Source organism: Phyllostomus hastatus, unplaced genomic scaffold (genome assembly GCF_019186645.2).
Source record: "Phyllostomus hastatus isolate PE091 unplaced genomic scaffold, TTU_PhHast_1.1 phas_contig_29, whole genome shotgun sequence".
NCBI classification, from domain to species: Eukaryota; Metazoa; Chordata; class Mammalia; order Chiroptera; family Phyllostomidae; genus Phyllostomus; species Phyllostomus hastatus.
The window spans coordinates 13,448,353-13,469,173 of record NW_025333835.1 but is presented as its reverse complement, the minus strand read 5'-3'; the positions used below and the strand labels follow the sequence as shown (position 1 = coordinate 13,469,173).

Genomic DNA, 20,821 nt, shown 5'->3' with positions numbered 1-20,821 from the left:
AACCTCTTTTTCCTCCTCCAGACAATCCTTTGAAAGACAGTGTGCTAACTTGATTACTTAATGAATGTGAAGTACACTGTAGTACTTCAGCATTGGTACTCAATTCACTTATTTAGGAAATTGATTTACTTGGTCCCTGGATAAGAGTTTCAATGTGCTTTCAAAGTGGTGAAGAATTTGTAGTTACACTTCTTAAGGGCTTTTTCTCCCACTTGTCTTTTTGTGAAAGCAGAATTTTTACCTGAAAGCCTATATTGGTTTCTCTGTGGATCTACTTATGTGAAGTAGTTGTGTGGACATCATTGTATATAAAACTTTGATTTCTGGAAGTCAGATTTCAGTAGTTACCCTTGAACTCACTGTACATATACGTAACTGGTTTTTGAACCGGGTGAACATCATAGGTACAAGTTGAAAGTGACTGTGTATTCCACCTGTTGCCTCTTTAACCAGCCCTCTCAGCTTTTTCCTTCCTGTCTCTGGATGAAATCCCAGGCAGGTCCCAGAGCTTTCTGTTCACTTTTGGATAACAAAAAAACTTTAGTTTAATTTAAATAACTTAATTTTCATCCCCCCAAACTTCTTCTCTTTTCCCCTTTCAAGCCTGTTCTCCTTAGAGTCTCCAGTGGGGGCTGTTTTGGGGGAGTGAGAACTTTGGCCCCTTCTCTGTTTCTTCACATTACTCTTCCCTACCCTCTAGACTGAATGTCTCCCCTAGGATTAGATTGGAGGTGAGGGAGGAGGAACAAGAATACAGTTGCTGTAATTATAATAAATATCCACAATATTTATAATCAGGCATTGGTGCCCTGGGGTATTGTATTTTCTATTACTGCTGTAATAAATTACTACTACAGATATGGTGACTTAGAACAACACTAACATAATGTATCACAGTTCTGCAGGTCATAGTCCAGGTTGACTCACATGGTTTCTCCAGGTTTTACAAAGCTGAAATCAGTGTCTCATGCTTGTGCTCTTACTAGTGAGGCTTTGTGAAAAGTCCTCTTCCAAGTTCGTCTCAGCAGAATCTAGTTCCTTGCTGTGATTGTCATCTGGGACTATTTTAGCTTCCACAGGCTCTCTCTTAGGCTTCATGTGGGCCCCCATATCTCAGAGACATCAAATTCACCTCATGCTTAGAATCTTGGGCTTCCCCTTCTGTGGTATCTCTTGCCTAAGTCTGGAGAAAGTCCTTTTCTTTTAAGGACTCATGTAATAGATTGGGATTACCTAGGTAATCCAAAACAATTTCCCTGGGAATTTTAAAGTTTATAACCTTAATTGATTCTGCAAGATCCCTTTTACCTGACGGAGGTGTAGGAGATTACACAGGCTAACTCCTTGCTCCTGTGGTATTTCAGTGGCCACCCTCCACCCTTCCCTCTTCATTCTCACCTACAGTTCCCTTATCACTGATGATATCTCCTTTGTCTGGTCTTCTTTCCCAGTGTTTCTGACCCCATTCCTCTGCTGGGGTCACCTTTTGGGTACAGTACCTCTAAATGGCCCAGGTCTGCTTCCTCCTTGGGATCCACATCTTGTCCAAGGAAAGCTAGTGCCTCTCTTGCCCCTAGCTCCTGTCCTTTGGACCTACAGAGTTTGTTCTCTACAAAGAGCAGTTTACTCTGGCTCTTTCTAACTATAGCTTTTAATTTTTGCAGTTGTTTTCTTCCAGATATTTACTCCTTTAATTCTGTGTGGCGATTCTATTTCTGATGATTAGATCCTTTCTGCAGCATCTAACACTGCTGACCGTTCCCTCCTCTTTGCTTTTTTTCCTCCCTTTGGGTACCATGGCATCTCATTCCTTTTCCTGATTCTCCTCCTTTCTGGCCAGTTCTTATCAGTTTACTTTCCAGGTTTCCTCTTCTATCTGTCCTTTTATTTGCCTTGAGTGTTGCCTCTGACCATCGTGTCTCCCTGCACACTTCTCCGGAGTGGTCAGAGCCCTTTCATGTTGTAGATTGTCTCCTGTTTTGGCACCTTGCTGTGGCTTCTACACCAGAACAGCTGTAATTGATCTCTATAATTAAATATGCTCAACTTCAACAGACCAGACACTGAGCTCATCATTTTCTTTTTATTTTTTCTGCTTTATTGAGATATAGTGGATGTAAAACATTGTGTAAGCTTAAGGCATTCAGTGTGATGATTTGATAAACGTATATATGCAAAAAAATAATATAAACAGCCACTTTAAAAGGGTGCTGGAACTGCTGTCCCAGAGGAACTGCTTTGGAAGCCAACTCCTCCGACCTTTCAAATGTTGAAGCAGGGCAGAATAACCTGGACTGGGCCCGAACGTTGTGTCTCAAACAATTGCAAAGAACAACAAAACAGATATTAGGACTAAAGGACTGTTAACTGCAAGAATAAAAATTAAACAGATTGTTTAGAATTGGCAGTGTCACTGAGTCAGCTTCTCTGCACCGATAGAAATTCCTTTAGATTGGTGTAGTCACTGTGGAATGCAGTGTGGAGTTACCTCAAAAAATTAGAAATGGATCTGCTTTTCAACTCAGTGGTTGCACTTCTGGGAATACATCCAGAGAAACCAGAGACACTAAGTTCAAAAGAATATATGCATCCCTGTGTTCATTGTAGCATTATTTACAATAACCATGATTTGGAAACAGCCCAAGTGCCCATCAGTAGATATGTTGATAAACAAGCTGTGGTACAGTTACACAATGGAATTCCACTCAGCTATAAGAAGAAGAATAATTTACCTTTTGTGACAGCATGGATGGACCTGGAGAGTATTATGCTAGATGAAATAAGCCAATCAGAGAGAGACAAGTGCTATATGATTTCATGTGTATGTGAAATCTAATGAACAAGATAAACTAACAAGTTAAAAACAGGCTCATAGATACAGGGAACAAACTGACAGCTGTCAGAGGGGTAGGGGGTCGCAGGGCTGGGTGAAAAAGGGTTAGGCAAAAAAAATAAAACACACACAACTCATAGATACAGAGAACAGTGTGGTGATCACCAGAGGGAAGGGGGATTCGGGGGAGGTAGGAGCGGATAAAGGGGGATAAATGATGATGGAGGGAGACTTGATTTGGGGTGCTGTACACACAATACAGTATACAAATGATGTATCATACAACTGTATATCTGAAACCTATGCAATTTTATTAAACCATGCTACCTCAATAAATTCAATAAAAAGAAGGGAAAGGGTTAATTGACAATCTATGTTGCTAAGGTTTTAGTAGAATTTTAACAACAAAAACAACTATTCAGTCAGACAGAAGCTAAAGTTTTGATTTGATGACTGCTTAAATAGTATTTTTGAATAAGACAATGTTCAGTTAAATAGCCATCTGATAGGTTTTTTTTTTCCATTTAAAGACTACTGAAATATTGACCTTATTCAAATTCCTCTTCAGGCCCTATATAGCTAGGTGTTCTATGTATTTTCTGCTCAGTATTTTCTTGATGGACATTTAATGAATTGTGTACACATATCAATATATTGCTATATAATAGCTGAAATTTCGATTTTGGAGCTGTTTTAGAATCTGTAGCCTCAGTGTCATTTTATACCTGTGCAGTATAGTAGGTGTCTCAGCGCATGTGTAATGGAAGAATTGGTTAACACACAATGGTTTATAAGCTTGTTCAGGTTTCTGTATTCTGCTTAGAAAGAAGCCTTATTATAATATAAACTAAGTTATTTTCAAGTGGTGTTGTGGATACTATGGGTGCCCCTCCAAGACCCCTTCACCAGGGTGGTGCATGCTTACCCCAGTGGATGAATGTGGCTCCTAGTGGTTGACAGCTGTCCCTCTTTCAGAGATTTGGCCTTAGGGACCTATGGCTGATTTGGGGGTATCCTTTCAGGAGGTACTGACTGTGGGGCAGTTTGAGCTGAAGTGAGTATCCACCTGAGGCACGTTTTTGAATGTCTCTTTTTCCTCCTGTCTTACCTTGCTTCCTTCACCCCCTCATTTTGAAAGCATCCCCTTTATTAATCACATGCACCACAATCCTTATTTCAAGTCTGCCTCCAGGAAGCCTGATCTAAGACAGTGGAGATATGATATGATCATTTTGAGCAGAAGCAAACTTAAGGAACGTGAAAATTGATGACTTTGCCATAGGGTACCCATTGTGATTACCTGGGAACTGCACCAGACGTGGGATCTGGGCTATAGTTCTGGAGTTTCTAAAAACCAGTTAGCTGTGAAAAGCCATTTACTTGAACAACAATAATAATAATAAAAAAAGTCATTTCATTTCTCTGAGTCTGTCTTTTCTGTTCTGTAATATATGGAGCTTAGATTATGCATTATTCAGACTCTTATGCTGATGATTTTCCCTTAAGGCAGGTGGTTATTACAGGAAGATATTTGGCTTCCCTTGATGCCCCCAACTCTAGTTTCTGGGGTAGCTTTAGAAGTTGCTTAGCTTTACTCCTCTGGAATTGCAATAGAAAACATGGATGTGCATTTTCTAGAAAAAAAGCTTTGGTACGTTTCCTAAGGAGTTTGTGACCCCCCAGAAGTTCAATGCCATTGACTCACAGGGTTTTCTTCTTTTAGCCCTTCTCTGATTGAGGTTCAAAATGTATTCTAGGAGCACTGCACCCTTTACTCATTCATTCATTCATATATAAACACAAACTTTTTTTTTTCCTGTTCCTATATTTCTTTTTCCTTTTACAAAGGGCAGACTTTTTCTTACACTTTCCAGTGCCATTTTCTCCTGGACATGCAGAGAATAACTGTGTGTTGGATGAGCTTACATACCTCATAAATGCTCTTGAGAGGTTTGTGTTGTTATGTAGTTGAGTGCAAACTTCTTTGTAGTATCATTTCTTCTGTTTCCTCTTTGTTTTTAAACAGGGACTGTCATCACACCTTTGTGATGAAGGTGAGTACTGTATTTAGACAAGAGAGGCCAGGCAAGCGAGAGGGAAGAGGCTGGGGTTGCTGTGGGTCTGGTCCTTACTTTCCAAATGTACCACTGTTTTTGTATAAGCTCATGTCATCTTGAAGATGCCTTTCCACAAAGAAAACAGTGGTCATTTTATCTTTTATCCCTCTATCTTGAAATTTTATTTTGACTTTAACCACGACTAATGGGTTTTCTCTTTTTTAGTATTCTGTATCTATTAAGTGTTTTAATTTGCTGGCTATGGAGGCTGGGTCATCAGACAGAAGGAAAAATAAAAAAATAGTGAATAATTTAAAACATGTTCTTAATATTCTTAGGTCCCCTCCTTTTATAATAATCATTCCCTAACTTCCCCATTACTTTTTTTCCAGTGAAATTCCTCATAGATTATATAAACTACCTACACTTATAATTTAGAAAGATCATTACAATGCCTCGCCGCCATACTTGCATAATACAGCAATATGTATTTCAGTATAACAATTGGCTATGACAGCTCAAGAAGGCACAGCACAGTCACGTTTGTGACTCTGCCTCATGGTCCCATGAGCACAACAGCTGCCGTGTAGGTTGATATAGGTATGCTTTTCTGGTGACTCAGATATCAAAGGCAGTATTATCCTGCAATACCTAAATTTCGGGAATGGAGCATACCTTTTGGTAAAACTAAACAAACACAAGAACCCCCCCTCTTAAATAAAAACAGTGTAACTATAAGTTATAGAGTAGTTAGATTGTTGGAAAATCCCATGTATAATTAAAACCATGGAATAAGTAATATTTAATATGCAGCAACTTACATATGAACTCCATTTTACATCTAATTCCATTTAATTAGAGTTTAGGCTTAGATAATTATGATTCTCTCCTTTTTTTAAGGTATGTACACCTGGGAGACAGGAGAGGTTTTTCCCCCTTTTTTTCTGTTAACTGTGTAGGACTAGCCCACGTGTTGTGGAAAGTCTGGCATGCCTTTCCCCCCGAAAACCTTGGCAGCATCCCCTCAGTCACAGTGGCAACCACAATGCCCCCTGGCATTTTCAAAGTGCTTCCGAAGTGGTGTTAAAGCCTATGAAAATCACTGGATTAGCAGAAAAAAATAATGAAACAAAACAAACCATTATTCACACGATAGGATATTACTAACCAGAACAGCTGGGAGAGACATTACTAATTACTGTCTTTTATTGGAGTGTCAAATGGAACAGCTTATAAGACCTCAAATATTTATATCAAGGTGCAATGAAGGGAATTTTGACTTTTAAGTGCTTGAACGGTTTGGTAGCCAAAATCTGAATCAGCTAAAGCAATAAACTATAGTGTCCGATGAATTGTAGCACCCTTATAAAACTTGGAAGAAATTTAACTTGCTGGACTCCAGAGGTGATCCAAAGTTCTGATTTGATGGTCTCATTTCCAAGTGGATATGGTGTTTATCTTCATTCTGGTTTTACTCTTCGTATCAGAAACCACTCCGGGCTAATAGTCGGGAGGAAAGCCACTTGGGCTGTCCTTCTCCTTACGCCATTCTGCCTTGTCTGAGGCTCTTTTTCCTTGGGCAGAACAGCTTCTTACTCAAGCAGCTTAACTGGTAGATCCTTGTAACAAGTCTTATATTTATGTGGATATACTTGACGTGTATTTTTAGAGAGGATTAGGCCTAAAGCAATATCCAGGTCACTTAAACCCTAGTTTTGAATGGTACTTGATCAGTGTTAGAGTTTTAGGTGGTACCTCTTATAAGTGTAATTTTTCTATAATTTAGAACATTGAATACAGTTAAAAAGTTAATGAGTATTTTAGGTGGGGTGAAAAAAGACAATTAAAGCTGTAGAATGCTTCACCTTTTGGAGGAATCAGTACTAGCTAGATATTTGCTAATAGCTGCTTATAGCTATTAGAACCTGGAAAGTGGTTGGCTTTATTTACCTTTTAATTTCTACGATACATGGAGCAGTGCTTTTAAAACAGTGCAAGATAGCTTTAGGTACAGTGTTTATAAAATATATATTTATATATACACACATATTTTGAAATTGTGAATCTTAATGGCTTTATGAAAGGCAGATATCTTCATCTGTCTAATTATCTATAGTGATGCAGATGTAATTTTGCCAGCCTGCTGTGAATTTAAAAAGCTGTTTCAGTAAGTGTTTTACCTGTGAAGATGATCTAGAATCTTCTCTTCTCTGTACCTTAGCTCTTTTCCTCTCTCTCCTCCAGGCAGAACTACATGCAATTAATGCTGCTGTAGTCACAAATTATTGATTTTCCGTTCATAGTGTATGTAGAGTGGCTGCTCTACTTAGATTCTAAAATGAGGCTTTTTAATTGTGTTTTCCAGGAAGATATGAATTTAAATGAAGATAAGAAGGCACCATTGCGGGAAAAGGACTTCAGTATCAAAAAAGAAATGGTGATGCAGTACATCAATACTGCTTCCAAGGCAGTAAGTAAAACTGTCAAGTGGAGAAATACTGCTGAAACATGTGGTGGTAGGAGAAACAATGCACATGTCTGATGAAGTGCTTAAGTTTGTGGGCGCCAGGAATCAGAGGGCTTTGGTGTGTGTAATTATAGGCACACGTACTATACGTTTGTTTAATTTAAAAATATTTCTCATCTTATAACTTTAAGCTGCTTTTGTATTTTAACCACTCACATTGCTAAGGAACACTGTGATTAGTTGGTTTATTTACTCTAAGATAACTTTTCTTGTTATCGAATTAATGTGGTTATTGATTTCTGTGTCACTTGTAAATTGGGATAATATTTGTATTATAGAAAAGTGAGACTGATTTTCCCCCAACTGCCTAAATCAGGTTACTTGCGAGTTTTCATATCAATAAAATTAGCTTGTAACAGATTATAAATGTAGACATTGAAAGGAGCATTGAGCCTCTACATGGTTGCCAGTTTTCTAGGGAAACTTGAAATATGTGGGCGGGAGTAATGACTAAATGTCTGAGAAACCATGACTGGCACCCAGAATCAATTATGTTTTACTTCATGGACTGACAGATGAGCTTGACCAGTCATATCAAAATTGTAAATAAATAGATCACATGAAAAATATAAAATGGAAGCTAATGAAGAGGCAATCAATAGAAAGGCCGTATAAAATGATCTTGGCTGAATTTAAGATAGAATTGGATTAGGGAAAAATAACTTAATATACCATAATATTCACTGGATACTTTGACCTAAGCCCAGATTAAATGAATATAAGTTATTTATACTTTAACTCCATTTATCTGCTAGACCAGTCAGTGACTCTGTGGTATTTATTTTGGAAGAAGATTCAAGTGATGTTTAATTTTTAAGCATGTCTCTTGTTCTGGCAGCCTGCTATTCAGTTGTAGAAATCATTGAGTACTGAATTTCAGCTCTTTATTAGATGGGCACTATACCTGCTAGTGTGATACAAATTGCCTTTGTACCTTAATGATACTTGGGCATCACAAGTTAGCATTAGAAGTCAGAGCTCTTAAGTTTTAGATCAATTTATTTGTCTCTATTTGATCTTGAACATTTTACTGTACCTCCCTGACCCTCAGTATCCTCATCTATAAGATGGAGCTAATACCCACATAGGCTTGTTGTTAGAATTAAATTGTCTATTCCATGGTTAAAACATAACAGATTTTATAACTGGTGGCTGCCTCTGTGGTAGCAGTGGTGGTAGTAGCAGGTGCTTTTCATTTTTATTTTTGTGATTTTTTTATTGTTTGTGCTGTTGAAATTATTACACCATAATTAAAAATATAAGTAAATGTACATCAGTAAAAATAAAATTTTACTATTAGTGAGTCTACATTTCTAAGACATTCATTTGTTCACCCATCACATTTAGCAAGTGTCTACATGTCACACACTATTTTAGGCCCTGGAGATGGAGCCCCAAGATAATCTATCAGGGTCTTGTGGAGCAACATAGGACAACACAGAAACACATGTAATAGGTGACATAGGTGAAAAAAGAGGAAGGGAGTGGAGAGGGCGTAACTGTTTGACATAGAGTAATCAGGGAAGAGTACTCTGATTTGGGAAGTTTAAATCCAACAAGCATGCCTTTACTTGATATAATTATAATAGATACTATATAAGAACTGGTTTAGAAAACCTTGCACTTTAATTCTTGAATTTCAGGTAATAAATAGACTTTTGAGTAGGAGAACAAACCGTTTTGAACTTCATTATAGTGGATCTATTTCAGTTTGCATTCACTGATTTTAAACTCTAATCCCCTAATCATTTTGTACTAAGGTTGAAATTTATTTACCAGAATTAGTTAATTAGATTATCAGGATTGAAATAGATTAGTTATCTAAAGTCTGATTAAAGCCTAGACTCATTTAATTGGCGTGTGGAGGGTCACGGCTTCTCCTAAGAGGGTTCTGAGTAATTTGGCAGGCATTTAACACTGTAGCAAGTGCAAGCTGACCAATCATCTATTTTCGCTCTGGAAGTAGAAACACATTTTATTAACTCTAGGATACGGACCTTGTCATGCCAGTATATTTAGGTTAATGAGTACTCACAAAGTTACCTTGAGAAACCAATCAAAATTCACAGATAGGTTGTTTTAGAGAAGATCTGGGGAGTGTGTGTGTGTGTGTGTGTGAGTGTGAGATATACTTTTGTTATCGTTTCAGCCTTAGAATTTGCTTTGAGATTCTCTTTTTTGGGTAAGCATTGTATTTTTTAGAAAACAGTACTGATGCATAGCCAATGCTTTGAAAGTGCTTTAGAAATGTTAACTCTCAAAGTAACACTGAAATAGATTAGCTTGGTTTTTAGAAGAGGAGGGGAAATCAATCAAATTAGGTTATTTTGAAGACCTTAGTAAGTTTCAGTTTAGGTAGCAAAATTGTAAAACTGAATTTCTTCAGTTAGGAAGGATTTTTAAAATTTTATTAAGCAAATATTATGTGTAGAGGCTGCAAGTGCCAGATTCACATGTTTCTAACCTCCTAGGGCATGGACATGTGACCCGGGTTTGGCCATCACAATCTGATGGAGGGCTGCCCTGGGCTTCTGAGAAAGGTTTCCCTCCCTCATAAAAGGATCCAGAACAGGAAAGGCACTGTTTTCGGCTGCTGAACACGAGAGGGTGTGGGTTGCCTGAGATGTCTTAGAGCTGCTGCTCTGGTCCAATGCAGTCCTGCCTCCAGACAGTTCCATTGCATAAGATGGTACATGTTTTTCTTTAAGCTGCTTTAAGCTGGGTTCTTTGCTTTGCAACTGTGAGCATCCTGATACACCATCCAGATGCACTTTTGCCTATGCAGGATCTCTCTCCATCACTGATTCATTCTGGAAATTACTCTTTCCATCTAAAGGATCCTCCCCTCACCCAGTATGCTCGGAGCATACCTGAGAGGGATAGGTACTACATGATCTAGGGGCTGTTTCTTAGTAAATGACCTGCCTCAGATGTTTAGCAGCAAGTTATTGGAGAAAAGTTCTTTTAAAAAGTGATACATATTGTGCTTTTGTTCAATTACTAGCTAGAGGGTAAGACTATTTTGCAATTGGTGGTAAGGACCTTGAAAGCAGGATGTGATATGATAGTCCAAGTGGAAGTAAATTTACAGTTCCTGAACAATGTAAGAAAATTCTGGAATAGAGCAAAGAATATCTTAAGCCACAATGGCCTGTGAATTTTTCTTATTTTCTAAATAGAAGGGAGCTAGAATTTAATATATAGACCTTTTATATAAATGTATCTAATTATGCTTAACCTGAGAGTAGTTCTTTATCATAGTGGTTTAATATTTTTAATCCTTTTCTTCCCTTAAAATTCCTAAAGCATCTTTTCAGATACTGTTAACTGACATTTTGGTAGTCAAGACTCTTGTGCTTTGCATGGACAAGCCAGCTTAGGAGCTGTATCCTCATAGACTCGCTCCCTTCACTTGAATGCTAAACTGGAAGGAAGAGTTTTCCTTTTCCTCTTGGTTTTGATTTATCATATTGTGTGTCTGTGGTACCAGTCTTTATGTGGATGTTTATTTTCTTGTGGGTACTTGAGTTGTATTTATGAGCTGGCTCAGGATATATTATGTTTGGGTAATGAGAACGTCTCTCACGACAGGGTTAACAGAAAGCTATGGATTCGTTCACACACCATTAAGGAATGGGTTAAAAAGGACACCTGGAGAGGGTAGGATTTGGATCAGTGCAGCATCAGCCTCCTCCCCCCGCTTGTGACAAATGATTAGTAAAAATAAAACACTCACTTTACTTTTCCCCTTTTTTTCTGTCAGAAGATTCTTCTGTTTGTTGTTCCACTTGTAGGCTTTTTCTGACCGGTGGCGATACCACACTGAAGTAGGCCTGAGAAGCCAGAACACATCCCCGAAGGTGAAGGCAAATCGCTGAAGGAGGAAGAGGCGCAGGCTGGATGAGCAGGGGTGAAGAGAGGGGGGCAGGCAGGGAGGCAGAGTTTGGAAGAGGTAGGAGAACCGGAAGGATGTCTGGTTCTGTGTGGGGAGGTGGAGTTTCAGGGGGAGAGAGAAATTAAGAGTTTTTAGGGAAATTTTGTTTATGCTATATAGTGTTCAAGCCTTTATTATGTCTTTGAGAACTATTCAGTGGTGATAAGCATTTGCTCATCATTGCTTTTGGAGTCATCTTTTCCTTTTTTCCAATTTTTGCATACAAGATGATGAGACCGTCCAGACTGTTTATTTCTATACAGATTACAACTGGACTGCTGCTACCAGTCAGCACATAATTATTTTTTTTAATGGTTGTACCATTACACGTGGGTAAAATGATTCATAAATTTCTTTTTAAATTTATACTTCTAGTTCCTCTGTTTTAGCTTCGAATCAAACGCTCTCATAGGCTTCCCATTCCCCCCTCCCCACCATGCGTCATCAGAATCTGTATCACGGCTGTAGGTAAATGCTCATTTTAGGTGGGCTGATATCTAACACGGACAGCCTAATTCCACGTTTCTAAGCTTCTTTTTTAAAAAAAATATTTTTTAATTCCTTACCTGAGGACTTTCTTTTTATTGCCTTTTTAGAGAGAGAGGAATAGAGAGAGAGACATCAATTGGTCAACTCTCGTACACACCCCGACTAGGGGTCAAACCCATAACCTAAGTACGTGTCCTGACCTGGAATTGAACCTGCAACCTTTTTGGTGTATGGAACAATGCTCTAACCAACTCAGCCACATAAGCCAGAGCACATTTCTAAGCTTCTTAATGAGAACATCCTTTATTCTCTATTTGTGTTTATTTTTTTTTCTTTTTGATGTCTTTTCCCAGGGAAGGAAGCAGGGATTTGTATATAGTTTCTTTAGACAGAAAATCTAGTGTTCATTTGTTTTAGTATCGATTTGTCAATATTGTTCTACCAGTAGGGATATATTCATACCTTTCAATGTCTATTTTTCTTAGAGTTCAGTTTAAAATTAAAAAGTTATTTATTGATTGTAGAGAGAGGAAAGGTATGTGTGTGAGAGAAAGGGAAGAAAAGAAAGAAAGATTGATTTGTTTTTCCGCTTATTATTGCATTCATTGTTGATTTCTTGTTAAGTGCCCTGACCCAGGATTAAACCTATGACCTTGGCCTATCTCCTCTGATTCTCTGACAAACTGAGGTACCTGGGCAGGGCCTTTAGAGTTCAGTTTTATATTTTAATTTTGGAAATCATTGTCAGATACAGATAAATCAAGTTTTTAAAAAAATTTTCTTTCACTTTTCATCACTAATTATATTTTAGTCATGGTATAAACATAGAGGAACCAGACAGTTTTACACGTTTTTGCTAATTAAAGTTAATGTGGATAATATTTTGGCTTCCACATCGAGTTAGGGATTTGATCAAAGCACCCTTCTCATATAAAAACTTAGTGAAAATTTGTGGCTGGTACTTGGTATAAGACACATTAATCAACAAATGCCCTTGCTTAAGATACTTTGCCTGTTTATTTCCAGGTCTTGCTTGCTGACTAGGATTAAATTTCAGAACCTCAGGGCAATGAACCAATTTCTTGTTAAGAGTATTTCCTAATAATCTATTTGGCACTTTAATTTCCATTTGTGCCTATAAAGGACAGGTTTTATTTATGTACAATTAAAATTATCTTCGAGCAGCTGAAATGCATCAGCTTTCTCAGGAGCCGTTCGTTTCTGGGCAGCACTGGCAGCATTTACTGTTCTCTGCCATTACTGAGGTGGGTTTTTGTTGAGGCAGGAGGTGGTAATGAACAAAACAGCTACCTTTTCTTTCTTTTTTTTTTAAATAATGAAAGATGACTTATGTTACCAGAATTCTTTTTTTTTTTAAATTTTTATTTATTTATTTTTAGAGAGAGGTGAAGGGAACGAGAAAGGGAGAGAAACATCAGTGTGTGGTTGCTTCTTCTGCGACCCTACTGGGGTCCTGGCCCACAACCCAGGCCTGTAGTCAGGGAATCAAACCAGCACTGCTTTTGTTGGCAGTCCCACGCTCAATCCACTGAGCCACACCAGCCAGGCTTTTCTTCTTCTTTTTTATAGGAAGAAATTACATTAGGTGTAAATTAGAACTGTGTATTTTTGGTCTTCTAAAAACTTCTAAATATTCAAGATACCTTTTCTTTAAAAAAGACTTGCCAGGTGTAGAAGCATTGTTATTACTAGTAAAAAATACTAGAATTTTAGAGCTAGACATGGTAAATAATGCTTTTACTGATTGTGACATTAGATGTCATCTGAGATTTTTTTCCCTCTTGGTCATTTGAGTTGCTTCTTGGTCTAAGATACTGTGCTATTCCCATGCTCAGTTGTTAGGTTTTTACGAATGTAATTAAATTTACTCCGTGTGATTACTGCAAAATTAGTGAACACTTTGAAAGTGCCAGAGGGAAGAGACATGTGGTTGTGACGGAGATGAAAATGATGAGAAACTATCCATGTGGAGTGAAATTTTTGAGAGAAGAGACAGTTATGAAGGAAAAAGTGGAAAATTGAGAGAAGTGTTATGTATATACAGTTGCCTTTCAGTGAACGAGGGGAAAGTTAATTGATGAAATGAGGGGAAAAATAATTAAGAACCATGGCTGTCAACCTTGATAGCTCTTAGAATCATCTGGACAACTTTAAAAATCACACTATCTATGCCCTACTATTTAATAGTTAAGTCAGAGTTCCTGCAGATGGGACCCAGGTATCAGTATTTAGTAAAGCTCTAGGGCTCAGAGGTGTCCAGCCCATGGCCCATGGCCCACATGTGGCCCAGGATGGCTATGAATGCAGCCCAACACAAAATTGTACATTTACTTAAAACATTGAGACTTTTTTGTGATTGTATGTTGCAGTGTACTTAACATGTGGCCCAAGACAACTCTTCTTCCAGTGTGACCCAGGGATGCCAGAAGGTTGGACACCCTGTTAGGCGATTCCAGAGTACAGTGAAGGATGAGAACTATTGGGCTGTACAAGATGTACCTCACCACTAGATGTCCTCCCCCCCTTTTTAAAAAATCCTCACCCAAGGCTATATGTTTTGTTTTTTGTTTTTAATTGATTTTAGGTGAGGGCAGGGAGGTGGGGAGAGAAAGAAGACCAGACAAGACTCTGGCTGGTTTGTATTGTAGGAAAGATTTCACAGCCTGAGTCCAGGTGATGGTGAGAGTATGTTTATTAAGGCTGGGATAGTGAATCAAAGGAAAGACTTAGGATAGAAGAAGTAACAGGAGAGAGCCTAGGAGGCCGTGCCCTGCTTTGCCGAGACCTCCAGAAGTGTTATAGGAAAGGACTGAGCCAGGGGATGGACTGTTAGCTCACTGGGAAGTGAAGGTCAGTGACAGAAGTGAGCCAAAGTCAGCTGCATTTAGCTCACTGGGAAGTCAGAGAAAAGGGGGTCCCCAAAGACAGGATCAGGGGATAAGCCCGGGCCAGAGCTGCTGCTGCCCACTGCTCCCCTGGCTGCACGTCCCTGGGGACCCTGAGTTTAGGAGGAAGTGAAGGGTTCGTGCTCGGGTAGGGGCATGGACTAGAGTGAGCCCGCACTGAGTCTTTGTCCTGAAGGCTTTTAAAATCTTTTTTCTGCAGGTGAAAATTTTAGGGGAGAGTTTCAGTGGAATATTTATCAGATTTTGAGGTGCATTTTTAATATGCTGATGTATCAAAATGAGTACATAGGGGGGTTTTGGAACTATTCTTTGGTCTGCTATACTTCCTGATTGACATTTATCTTGGGTCTGTCTGGCTTTTAATGGTGTTTTTGTTATTCCCCCTGACTTCATCTGTCCTTGGGTTTAGCTGGCATGAATGGCAGTAATTTGGTCTCAGTTCTCTATTTTCCAGGCCAGGGAGATTTAAACTGTGTATTCCTTGGTTAGGGAGGAGAGGTATAAACCATTCACTCTTAAGTGTCTTTGTGATTACCAGCTGGCTGTAAGCTGTTTGACCTTGTTTAATTTTGTCTCAGTTTCTCCATTCCACTTGCCTGGGAATTTTCCTAGTTTCTTACTATCCCGCTGTACATCAAATGTGAGAAAGAAGAATCAGTTGGTTGCCTCCTGTATGTGCCCGGACCAGGGATCGAACCCATAACCTGTTTGGTGTACGGGATGTATGTTGCTTCAACCATCTGAGCAACCTGACCAGGGCTAAATGTCCTTTATTGTAATATTTATTCAGCAAAAGACTAGAAGTTCATAGAATTTAAAGGCTAAGCCTGGTGACATTACTAATAAAACTGTTATCAAGTCACTGTGAGTTCAAGGCTGGTTGGCATGTGCATAATATCAAGAAGAGTGCTCAGGTGGCATACTATAGCTACTAAGAAATTCTCTATGACCCTTGGGCACTTGTAGAAATAATTAAAGGGGAAGGTTAGCTACTATCAAATTAGAAAGACCTGGTCTGTTTTGGAAAAAGATGTTCCATAGAACAGACGTTAGCAAGGAGAACAGCGGGTATGCCTGGTTTTAAAGGTTCATTGGACTGATTCATCTTCCGAGTTGGTGGCAGTAAACTTAAACCTCTCTTAGTTTAGTTTGGGCTTGAGACATCCTTTCAGTCTCAATAATCTTTATACTTATTTCTAAATAGAATGGATTATACATAAACTTAAAAATCCTCTATGTGTTAATCATCTTGATGTGCAAAAAGCATTCATTCCTAATTTCATGCTGCCCTGATTTATTGCCATTTCCTAACTGGTACCAAACAATGGTTTCCCTCCACCCTTAAGAGTTGATATAGCTTCTTACCTTCTATGTCATACAAAGTTATGTCGAATTTTTTCAGTATCAGAAAGCCTTCCAGGGTAGATTAAGTAAACTGGGAGTTCTGCCCTTAGTATTTATTGAGGTGGGAAAGCAAAATACTTCCAATAGGAAATTCAGACAATCTTATGTTTTGACTACTTCATGTACTTTGACTACTTCATGTATATTATTACTGTTACATTTGGTTGGGGGGGGCATAGGCTTTTTCTTAGAAAAGATGCATTGTACTGTTTTCATGTATTAAAAATTTCCTGGCATTGTGTTAAGGATGGCTTTATTATACTCATTTAGTAGACATTTTGTTAGTTATGGAACTGTTTATTTACATTAAGTCTGGTATATCTTAGTGTATCTTTACATTTTGCAAATGAGGAAAGGCCTAAAGCGTGTGTGACATTCCCAAGTTAGGGCTGCAGCTGGATCTGGAAACAGGGTTTCTGATTTTTAAAACCCTTTTCTTATAAAATAAAACACAGTTCTAGAAAACTCCCCAAAACAAGTATGTCACTTAGTGAATTATTATAAGGAGAAGACCACCCAGATCAATATAGAGAACATTGCCAGCCACCCTGGGAAGCAGGAGAGCCTCTATCTGCCCTGCCTGAGTCTCAAACCTGTTTTTTTCTCTAAAAGTAATTACTGTGTCTACTTTTTAAGGTATTGCTTATTTGAATTTTATAGCTTTATCATCCAGAAGTACATTACGAAACACCGTAATTTATTCTTGCTTATATTTTAGAATTTTTAGCATTTTTAACCTTTTTAAAATCTTTGGGTTTTGCATCTGTCCCTTTATTTTGTCCGGGGCAGTCTGGATGTTGCTGATTGCATACTTGCGGTGAGGTTAACAGGTTTGCTTTCCTTTTTATTTCTTGCAAAGGGACAGCTAGAAGCAGAAGCTTGATCAGACTCAGGTTTGATCCCTTTGACAGGACTACAGGAAGTATTAGGAAGTATCTGTTATTAGGAGGTACGTACTTCAGGTGTGCTTTATAACTAGAATCCTATTACTTCGTTCATTAGTTGAATACATTTATAAAGAGACAGTTCCTCTCAAATACTGGTTATCTCATGATATAGGAAATTCAGAATAAATACTTGATTTCTTTTTTATTTGCCAGTTTTCAAGATACTGAGTTGGTTCTCTATCATCCTTTGAAGGTGATCAACTATTTTTAATGTCATTTAAAACTAGTGCATCACAGTTATTTCTGGTAAAGCTCAATTTGTCTAATATTTGACCAGTGGGACCCTGCCCAGTGGACTCCTGGTCATTCGGGCATGATCCCAGCAGTTTGGGATTGTTTTGTTCTGGTCTGATGAGATACAATGTCAGGCTCTTCTTTTTTTCCACACTAGACCTGAAATAGCCATTTCCTTTAGTGAGAAATGATATTTCAAGAGCAATCTGGGGATCAAGGATACTTATTGCTGGTGGGTTAATCCCTGTTTGTAGGCCTCTCCAGTGGAGAGAGACCAAAAGAAAAATATGTCTGTATTTAAATTTTTTTCTTTGGTATGTTCTGTCAACATCACCAACTATTGCTGCACTATCTATATAGTGAGCATATAAGTGTTACATTTTACATACTTTCTTCTTTATGGTCCTTACTTAACCTTCACTTCTATGAATAACTGTTTTTAACTCTCCTTCAGTCTTTGCTTCTATGAGTAACTGTGTTTTAATGCTCATTACCAGTCCTTAGGTCAGTGTTTCTCTAGTCATTTTGTCTGTCTGAAGTTTGTTCTTTGGTCGATTCCTTTGAAGGACTCTAGTTGCTGAGTTTTTCATGTTAATAACAATAAGTTTCCTTTATTGTTTAGTCATTTTTATTGGATATAAAATATTTGGCTCACATGTTTTTTCCCATAGTGTCTCACATATACCATTTTCTTCTAGCACAAAGCATGTCAACATTGCTGTCACAAGGACTGCTGATAAATAACTTTTATTCCTTATAGATTTTTGGCTCTTTTTATTTGGAAGTCTGAGTTGGTATTATAAAATAAACAATGTTCTTTTCCATTATGCACTTGCTTTGGTTTTCTTTCTCAGGGATCCTGCTACCTGTGTGTTGGATTTTTATCTTCAATATGCCACTTTTCCCTAAAACCTATTTATCTTATTCTTCCTTTCCTTTTAACTAAAAAAAAATTAGTTCATTTATGAATCTCTTATGACATGATTTATTGTGTTTTTGTTCTTATATTCTAGCTTAGTTTTTCTTTTTCCGTTTTTCCAGAAAGACGATTTCCAAGTGACTGTGCATATTTTAAGTTGCCCTTTTCTTTTTCTTCTCTTTCCCATGTAAGACTCTCATTGACTTCTTTTCTTTTTTAATTTATTGATTTTAGAGGGGAAAAGAAAGGGGGGGGGGAGAGAGAGAGCAGAAACTGAAACATTGATTTGTTTTCCATCCACATATGCTCTAATTGGTTTCTTCCTGCATGTGCCCTGCCTGGAAACTGACCCTACACTCTTGGCCTATTGGGGCGATGCTCCAACCAACTGACCTACCCGGCCAGGGCTGGTTTTGATTACTGAAGTTATTTTTATTTCGTTTTTCCTTGAGTTTTCTCACCTCATTTATGAGTTTTTCTAACTTTGCTTTAAGTATTTTTCATGCCTTATATATTTCCTTAATGCCTCTTAGCTTATTTTGAAATTGGAAGTTGTAGTTTGTCATATTTTATGAGTTTGTTTTTGTGGTGACCTTTCATCTGTAGGGATATTCTGCTTCATTTTGATTTCACTGTCAGCACCTTCTCCACAATGTGTGGGGTCCTGTCCTGGAAGGAAGCTCTGGCAGCTCAGTGTTGGGAGTTCTTAGGACATCGACTGCTGCAGTCTTTCCTCATCTTTTCTGCCTCGTGTACACTTACAACCAGAGTGGACCAGCCTCCAGCCAGTGTCAGCTGCTCGTCTCAGACTGATCTATTGTGATTTCTAATGAGTATCTCTGGGCTATTTTGGAGTTTTAACTTGTTTTCATGTTCATTAGACACTTTATTGCTTCTTCCCACACAGATGTTGATGCTGTGCAGATCTAGTGGCTGTTGTGGTTTGTCTCCAGCTGCTTTTATTCTGAGGGTCACAGGTGGGGATATAGACATCCCGCAGAGATGTTGCAGGTTTGGTTTCAGGACCCCCACAGAAAAGCAAATATTGCCATAAAGTGAGTTGTGAAGGTTTTGGTTTCCTTGTCCATATAAAAGTTATTTTTATGTTATACTGTAGTCTCTTAGGTGTTAAAGAGCATTATGTCTAAAAAAACAATGTACATACTTTAGTTAAAACGTATTTTATTGCAAAAAGAAATGCTGACCATCATTGGGGCCTGTTGGAAAAATGGTGATGCTAGACATGTTCAAGGCAGGGTTGCCGCAAACATTCATTTTATTAAAAAAAAAAAAATCTGTGAAGCAAAATAAAACAAGGGTATGCCTCTACCTTGTCTTTCAGTATTTTTGGGATTTTGTTTTTGGTATTTAGTTGTTTTGTATCTTTTTCGGGGGGGGGCATCTAGAGAGTAGAACAATTCTGGATTATTAGTGTTCTTCTTCTCGATTGCCCCTACGCCCACTTGACTTTCAGGGGAGAAGTTACGATAAAGAAATGCCATTTTGCTATGTAACTTAACCTATAGCTCAAGGTTTTTAACTAGTAAACTTTCATCAAACCTCTTAATGGTCCGTGACCTACAAATAGATTTCAATAAAATACTAGTTTTAGTCTTAATTTCTGTTATGTTTGTGCAGTGCTATATCTTTTCATATAATTTCAATAACTAATGCAGAATGCAGCCTTTTTAAATATCCCGTTGATGGTGGGAAAATTCAGACTGCCCTTCAGCACTTTACTCCACCCCCAGAAAATAGGTCTCAGCTGCTTGTATGTGTCTATAAATTAGTGAGTGTGTTAAATCTATCACAGCATGAAATCACTTCAAGCTCTGTGAAAGACTATCTTAAAGAATTTAAATTGATTGCAGATGTTGGTGCAATTAAGCGGGCCTGATGAGCTCAGAATCATGTTTCTCAGATTTGAATATCAATGCATTTAAAAAATTATTGTGATGTACTCCATGTAAATGGAGTTCATGGGCATCTGAGAGTTTGTCACCCTGTTTTTTAAAGTGGTTCAGCAGTGTGAAAAGTGATTTGTGACCCTTTATGCAGATACTTGTATTACTTAGAATGAAAATGTATTATTCATCTTAAGTATGTAGTTCCATGCCATCCCTTAACCAACTAGAATTGACTTTGAATGAGTATTTCCTTTGTTGTTTCATTTGTCTGCCAATTTGTTTATCTACCTTTTGTGCTATAATTCATTTAAAAATTATTCTATAGACAGGGAGTTATTTCATCCCGAGTTTTAAGAAGAACAAAATGAGTATAACAAGCCATTGAATTGGCTTAGATAATAAAAGCATAGGATATTTTTCCCCTTGAGGTTAGACCTTTTGTCTAGTAGAACTCTGCCTACTTTTAGTTGCTTTCACTTTAAACTGCTGAAATGTTAAAGTTTTCTGATTATTAAAATGTAACCTATTGGGTTGCAAATTAGAAAGTGAAATCTGAAACAAGACTGTAACAAGATTAAGTAGAGTGTACAGTGTGTTCGTTTTCAATTTATTTCAAATTGATCCGTGCACATTAAGTAATTAA

At 37.9% G+C, this 20,821-nt stretch overlaps 1 protein-coding gene across 4 annotated transcripts in view; it reads left to right on the top strand.

Moving 5' to 3' along the window:
* The window catches only part of DIAPH3 (diaphanous related formin 3), a 465,949-nt gene that overhangs the window by 53,791 nt on the left and 391,337 nt on the right, over positions 1-20,821 (top strand). For all 4 annotated transcript variants that reach the window (XM_045839232.1, XM_045839231.1, XM_045839234.1 and 1 more), the window contains one exon: positions 7,256-7,360. In XM_045839232.1, coding sequence (XP_045695188.1) covers positions 7,256-7,360 — 105 coding nt within the window. The remainder of the gene's footprint in view (positions 1-7,255; positions 7,361-20,821) is intronic.